The 6,862-nt window shown below is 50.1% G+C and overlaps 2 protein-coding genes across 2 annotated transcripts; one reads left to right on the top strand and one right to left on the bottom strand.

Moving 5' to 3' along the window:
• Positions 1–1,552: 1,552 nt before the first annotated feature.
• Positions 1,553–4,575, top strand: LOC109755640 (uncharacterized). The gene is made up of 4 exons (XM_020314538.4): positions 1,553–1,826; positions 2,777–2,866; positions 2,946–3,149; positions 4,164–4,575. Exons 1-4 carry the CDS (start codon positions 1,649–1,651, stop codon positions 4,250–4,252), a joined length of 561 nt encoding a protein of 186 aa, XP_020170127.1. The 5' UTR covers positions 1,553–1,648; the 3' UTR covers positions 4,253–4,575.
• LOC109755632 (protein ALP1-like) lies at positions 4,502–6,351 on the bottom strand. Its single transcript, XM_020314529.4, has one exon. The coding sequence runs from the start codon at positions 6,179–6,181 to the stop codon at positions 4,745–4,747; it is 1,437 nt and encodes a 478-aa protein (XP_020170118.1). The 5' UTR covers positions 6,182–6,351; the 3' UTR covers positions 4,502–4,744.
• Between the last annotated feature and the right edge of the window lie 511 nt (positions 6,352–6,862).

Here is a 6,862-nt window from a genome sequence, read left to right as displayed (position 1 = left end):
CTCGCTCGATTCCTAGCAGCTTCGGCGCCGATGGCGTAGCTACTAGATTGAACGGACGTCGCGCTGCAGTGGGATGGTTCGCCGGACAGGGCCAACTGCATTGGCCGTGGCGAGCTCATCCCGTAGCCAACGGGGCTAGAGGAGAGCTCGGCCAAGGCGGTGGAATCCCAAACTTTCGACACGCCCCGCCGACGTGGGCTCGCACGCGAGGCTCGTGCCAATTCGACAAGCTTCGGTGGGTTCATTGTCACCAAAGCTGCTAGCTAAGAGGGAGTAGAATTTTGTGGAGAATGGAAGTGAATGTATCTGAGAAACAAGGGCTGCCAACACTTCTATATATAGGCAAAACTTAGTGCTGCTGTTCTCAAATAGGGCGCAACAACACTAGATACTTTATCTATGGCGTGTATATAAAGCCTACGCCAGCAGTATCTTCCAACTGGTCAGCACTGCTGGGCCCATATAGTAGTGACGTCTGACAAAATATCGATGCCAGCACTACCCATATATAGCTGGCGTACCAATTATGATGAATGTTGTGGCTAGCCGTTTTTCCACTAGTGTAAGACTACTAGCTCGTGATTTGGGACCTCCTACCCAAGATCTGTCGGATTCGACACGACAGTAATCCAAGGCCGTCGTGTTTCGATTACCCTAACTCCAGTGTTTTTCAAATCTAAGTGAATCATCCTCCACTACTTTCCTGCCCAAATTTGATTTCTCTTATGAACATTGCTAGCAGCCTAGTTAGTTTCTACCAGGAAGGGCATTGGGAAGTCGAGGCTATAGGGAGAGGGGCGCCCGAGAGGTGAATAGAGATGACGCTAGGGTGGTCGGGGGAGGGGCGTGTTGGTGTGGGTCGGGAGAGAGAGATAGATTTGGAGAGAAAAATGAAAAGTTGGCGAAAGATGTTTTTTTTTGTTTTTTCATATGTGCTAGGTTTTCTCATTTTTTTTCCTTGTAGGGTTAGTGAAAGAGGTAGAGGGGTGGAGGCAAACATATGATGACCAACTCCTCTTTAATAGTAAAAAATGTAGCTGGCTAAAAACTGGCTTGAGATTGAATCAAAATCATTACAAGTCGAATATGAGCCACTTGTGCAATTTTCTTTTGCGGGAATAAACACCAATCCATTAAACCAACTCCAGCATACACCCCTAACAAGGAATGAAATTGCAAGTAGGTCCTCGGGGCACAAGTCTTCTTCCACCTCCGGGATCTCAAGTCAATTTGAGTTCGCTCTAAGCCGAGTTTAGTCTAGATTGTTCAAAACTCATTTGCCCCTCTAGGTTAGACCATTGAATAACCTCCACGAGCACAATGTCAATATAAACGGATAAACTAATTGTGTAGAGGAATAGTTTAAATCACATGAGGAAATAAATTTGAAAGAAATGTTAAAAATAAAATAGAAAAATGATCATTGTCCTACTATTTGCCGGCATCATGAAATTCAAGGAATGATTCTTTTGGAGAGAAAAGAAGAAATTTGAGGCGTGCAATTAATCCCATCCGCACCAAAAAGAAAACCAGAAAAAAAAACCCTGAAAGAGACAGTAAAAGGTGAGAAGGCTGGAGCCACACAAAAATACAGGCCCAGAAAGCCCACGCACGGAGCCGAATCGGACTTGTTCTTGGGAAGGCCACAATGGCGATGAGGTGCCTCTCTTCTCTCCCTCTCCTCTCCGCATCCGGCTCCGGAAAGGCCTGCGCTGTGGTCAGAGCGCATCACACTCCCTCTGCTGCCGCGCACCGCCGGATCCGGACTCACATGTCGGTGGCCACCGGCGGTGAGCAGGCCCTGACGGCCAAGGAGCAGTCCCAGGGTAAGTTTTTTATGTTCCTATCGTAGTACTTTTGTTTTTTTGTTCCTATCTAGTACTGATAGCACATCTGTGTAGACGAGATGTACTTTAGGCTGTATGGAGTGCAAAGATTGTTTCTTTAGTATTTAATTTCTGCGTTACTGAATCTGCGGAGTGAAAACATTGGCGACGTTTGGTCGTGGAGGAAAAATGTTTTGCTGCCTCAGTTTGGGCCTGGACTGTCCAAGAAATCCTCTCTCTGCAATTACATCGATACGACTAGTAGGAGTACTAGTTAGATCAGTACCATGGTCTAAAAGAATTTAGATCTAGTTCTAGTTAGTACTAATTCTAAGGTTGCAGATCCAATCCCAGAGGCTACCTGTGTTTGCATTTTTCGATGGAGGTTCTGAGGAGCAGTTGAGAGTAGAGTATACAACGACACAAGCAACAGCTTTAGAATTAGTTCTCTGAAAGGAGCAGTATATCAATATGTTAGGCATTAAAACCCAAACTATGACATGTTTTTTAGTAGCTGGTACTGAAGTAGCAAAACTGTAACTAGCCAGATTTTTGGCTTAACAATCTAAGCTAGCCAGGGTTGCTGACCAGACCAACCTTGGTTGATATTTGCATTCACGGTGTTCATTTTTTCTGAAATTATGGGTGCTCACTAGAATTTGCTTGCATGTCATAGAGTAATATGTTAGTACATGCAGATAAGTGGCAGGTAGGTCTTGATCTCTATGTGCAAGGAAAATTACCAAGAGCTTAATTTGCATAATGTCATAAGAGTACTCTGCATTCGTATCGTTGCTAAGCAAGTTTTTGTGTCAATGTCATTTCTTCTTCATACGACATAGAAAGGCTGGGTTCCATTACCTCAAGATAACAGAACAACACATTTTGGGTCAAAGTTCCATGATTATTCCTTAGTGTCTGAATGAAATCATTTCTGATGTCAAACGCAGAACCTGACTATGGAGTTGTTAGTATGCACCATGTTGGAATACTATGTGAAAATCTTGAAAGGTCGATGGCATTCTACCAGGACCTCCTTGGTGAGTTATCTGCGAGTTGTATATGTTTCACATGTATATGCACTGCTTATAAAGTAAAATGATACTGTTGATCATTCAGGTCTTAAGGTGAATCCTGCTAGGCCAAATGACAAGCTTCCGTACAGAGGTGCTTGGCTCTGGGTTGGTTCTGAGATGATCCACTTGATGGAGCTGCCAAATCCAGATCCACTGACAGGACGCCCAGAGCATGGTGGGCGTGATCGTCATACCTGTATAGCAATCAGAGATGTCTTGAAGTTGAAAGAAATCTTTGACAAAGCTGGTATATCTGAATTCCAACTCTATTTTTTTTCTGCTGTGTACAACAGACACTGGCTACAGTGTGCACATACATTTTTCCTCTACTTGCCACCAATAACGGTAACCGCTAGTAGAGCATTTAACCTTACATTACTGCGGTGAGTAGCACAAAGTTTCAACAATTCAACAACTAAACACACAAGCTCCACAAGGATCTGTATACTTACTCATGGATAAAAAAAAAACTCCCTCAGATTCATATTACTTGTGACCCACTTAGTACAACTTCAGTACAAAGTTGTATTAAGTGTGTGGCAAGTAATATGGATCGGAGGGAGTATTAAATTCTAAAGTGACCCATGAAAACCCATGGATTGGTAGTACAAGTACTAAAAATCGAACTTATGAAACTGCAGGATGGCGCTTGCCTTGGTAGATATGGTTGCAGAGATATACATATTCATTGTCTCAACTGTATCTGTAAATTACTGTTAATAGAGTGAAGTTATCCATAGTATGTTATGGTTCTGCCTAAATTTGTAAGTGTTGCCGTAGTCAGGCTATTTGTGTGACAGACATGGCAATCAAAACCTCTGAGGGTAAAGTTATAGGTGTCTTGACTCTGGAAAAACCTGTCCTGGATTTAAAATAACCATTCTGTAGAAATTGTTGCAAGGTGTCAAAAGTGCGGTCTGATGTTATAGTTGATTCAACACTTGAACAGTGATGTTGATCAGATAATCTTTTAAAAGACTGGTCAATTGATTTCTATGGATCTCGAGCATATTATGTCCACATGACTTTAGCACCTACATTCCCATCTCTTTGACATGAGAACAAAAAGACTCACTGTTCCATGTTTTATGATAGAACTTAATTCTCTTAGTTGACATTACCGCGGCACCTACTATGACTTTATAATGTTGCATTGCACTTTTGCAATTCATTATGCTGGATTGTAATTAGCCTCACAAAATTTCTCTATTGTCCATTGTCCGACAACACAATGACCTTCTACACCTTGACCATGATGCAGGAATCAGCTACACGCTCAGCAAATCCGGGCGACCAGCGATCTTTGCACGAGACCCGGATGGAAACGCGTTGGAATTTACACAAGTGTAACAAGTGAGAGTCAAATTTCCAACTAGAACACACCTCACAGAATGGTGCTTGTAAGATTACTGTATCCAAGACCTTGTTGCAGGTCTTGCTGTCTAGCAAACAAGATCTGGCTGGGGCAATTCTGCTTGTGCCTTGTACATACCAGTCAAGAAATTGAGATGTATCTATCACATGATGATAAACTGGCATTTAAAATGTTAGCCAATTTGGTCTGTAGTAGTGATTGAGTATTACTGAATGACATGGGTATGGACAAATGAATATTGTAAATTCCTTCCACATTATGATACTTACATCAGATTTGAATGCGCTACGTTTTCTGATATCATTGTCAGTGCCTTCTAAATATCTCTTGGAACAAGCATGAAAAAAATAATCCTAATCCCATCCGAAAGCTGTATGTCCTGAACTGGGATTCTTCCTATGCTTTCATGGAAGATCAGTAGCTCATCACATTACAGAAGCCCGCGTTTTGACATGGTGAACAGACCCCTAGAGGAATGTAACGCTGGGGTGGCCGCCATGGAGGAGGTCGTGAGCAATCCTGTCCCGCTCCTTGTCGGCCGCTGCGGACAGCACTGGATTGGCAGCGGCGACCACGTCGGCGTCGTCCTGCTGGGAGAGTTCGGACTGGAAGTCGGCGTCGAGCTCCTCGCCGCTGCGTTCGCAGAAGTTGTGCAGCACGCAGCAGGCACCGATCATGTTGTGGAGGTCCGGCAGCTTGGGCTCGGTGCGGCGCTGCAGGCAGCGCCACCGCCCCTTGAGCCTCTGGAAGGCGCCCTGTGCTGCTGCGCGCGCGGCGGCGATGCGCTCGTTGAAGGCGTGCTGCGCCCATGTCAGGTTCTGGTGCGCGTACGGCACGAGCATCCAGTCCGTGAGCGGGTAGCTCGCGCCGCCCACCAGCCGGCACTGGTCGTCTCCGAGCATGCCGGTCTCGCAGCGGGCGTGCAGCGCGGACCTCTCGAGCACGGCGGCGTCGGACAGCGAGCCAGGGAGGCCGATGCACACGTCTGTGAAGGCGCCGTCAGCGTCCACGACGGCCTGCACGGCGACGGAGTAGGAGGCCTTGTTGTTCCGCTCCGTGAGGCGGCGGTTGTAGTACTCGGCCACGTTGTCCTTGGGTGGGCCGATGGGGATGTGGTCGGTGTACACGGAGCCGACGACGCCGGGGAACCCGGACAGGGCCTGGAACCTGGCGGCGGGGGATTCCAGTGGCCAGCGGACGGCCTTGGGCAGGAGGACGGCGGTGAGGGCGGCGCAGACCTGGAGGACGATGTTGTGGCAGGTGGAGATGCCGAGACCGAAGCGGCGGGAGACCTCGCGGAGGGGCTCCCCGGTGGCGAGGCGCCAGAGGCAGACCGCGACGCGCTGGTGCACGGGTATGGCAGCGCGCAGCGCGGTGTCCTCCTTGGCGACGGCGGCGCTGAGCTCGTCGCAGAGCGCGTCGAAGGTGGCGCGCGACATGCGGAAGGCCTGGCGGAACTCGGCGTCCGGGCACGCCGGGCCGCTGAGGCGGTCCCACCACTCCGTGCTCCGCTCCCTCACCCACACCCGCCGGCCCCCGCTCCTTGCCGCTGGCGCTGCGTCGCCGCCGCTGTGGGCAGGCGAGGTGGGCGGCGAGCCCTGCACCTTCCTCCTGACCGCCGGCGGCCGCGACGAGCCGTCGTCTCCCGCGGGGACGAAGCCGCGCTTCCTTCCTTGACCAGTCATTTCCGCTGGTGGCGCCGCGGCCGGCGGTGGCAACGGCGCGGCGGCGTGTCCGAAGAAGGCTGGCGCGGCCTCGGCGCCGCCGTAGTAAGGGAAGACGTCGGGCGCGGCGGCGAGGTCGTCGTTCATGAGGAAGGCGAGGAGGGAGGAGTGGTCGTCGGCAGCTGCTGGGCCGTCGAAGAGCGATGGAAGAGGGGTGAAGGGCGTGAGGTAGGTGCTCATGATCCGATCGGTCTCGTCGAGTCTTGGCTGGCGGAGCTAGCTCGATCGGCGGCGGCACTCCGAAGTACAGTACTGGCAGTCGGGTGCTTCAGTGAGACGCGGGATGAGGAGGATATATGATCGACGAGGAGGAGGAGGAGGAGGAGATGGTTGAGGTGTGATGAAGCGCGGGGGCGAAGTCATATATAGGTATGGGGCCGCGGGGGGAGCTGGGGACGCGGTACGCGTGACGGGAGACTAAAATTATGAGGCGGAGAAGGCGCGCGGAAGGCCGTCGCTCGCCCGCGTGTGTGGCGTTGTACCGCGGCGTACGCGGGTGGGGAGAACGGAGTGGGGAGGAAAGCGAGTGGCCGAGCCGAGTAGAGCTGCTAGAGTGGTGGGCTGCGATTCGCTGCCGGGTCCCACCGAAACGGGGTTCTATTATAGAGGGGAAAATGGGAAGGAAAATGTCGTCTGTGGTGTGGTGGACTGATTTGGGGGCTGCCTGGCCGTACTGCCGTGTGGAGTGGTGGACTGACCGGTCCGTGACGGCTCTTTCTCTTTCCGCGGGTTTCTTTTGTCACGACCCCTGGATTGTATGGCCGGCTAGTCTTTTTCTATGGGTGCCTACGCGTCAACCGGATCGCCACCGTGCACTACAAAACTACTCTTTTTTTTTCGGGAACACTACAAAACTACTCG

The sequence above is a fragment of the Aegilops tauschii genome, chromosome 1 (assembly GCF_002575655.3).
Source record: "Aegilops tauschii subsp. strangulata cultivar AL8/78 chromosome 1, Aet v6.0, whole genome shotgun sequence".
In the NCBI taxonomy this organism is placed as follows: Eukaryota; Viridiplantae; Streptophyta; class Magnoliopsida; order Poales; family Poaceae; genus Aegilops; species Aegilops tauschii.
This window is presented reverse-complemented; position numbering and strand designations above follow the sequence as displayed.

What these genes read in the sequence shown, in the direction of transcription:
- LOC109755640 (XM_020314538.4), top strand. Translation starts at nt 1,649, where the DNA reads ATGGCGATGAGGTGCCTCTCTTCTCTCCCTCTCCTCTCCGCATCCGGC. An exon ending in GGCCAAGGAGCAGTCCCAGG is followed by an intron (nt 1,827 to 2,776) that starts GTAAGTTTTTTA and finishes TGTCAAACGCAG; the next exon opens with AACCTGACTATGGAGTTGTT. An exon ending in ATTCTACCAGGACCTCCTTG is followed by an intron (nt 2,867 to 2,945) that starts GTGAGTTATCTG and finishes TTGATCATTCAG; the next exon opens with GTCTTAAGGTGAATCCTGCT.
- LOC109755632 (XM_020314529.4), bottom strand. Translation starts at nt 6,181, where the DNA reads ATGAGCACCTACCTCACGCCCTTCACCCCTCTTCCATCGCTCTTCGAC.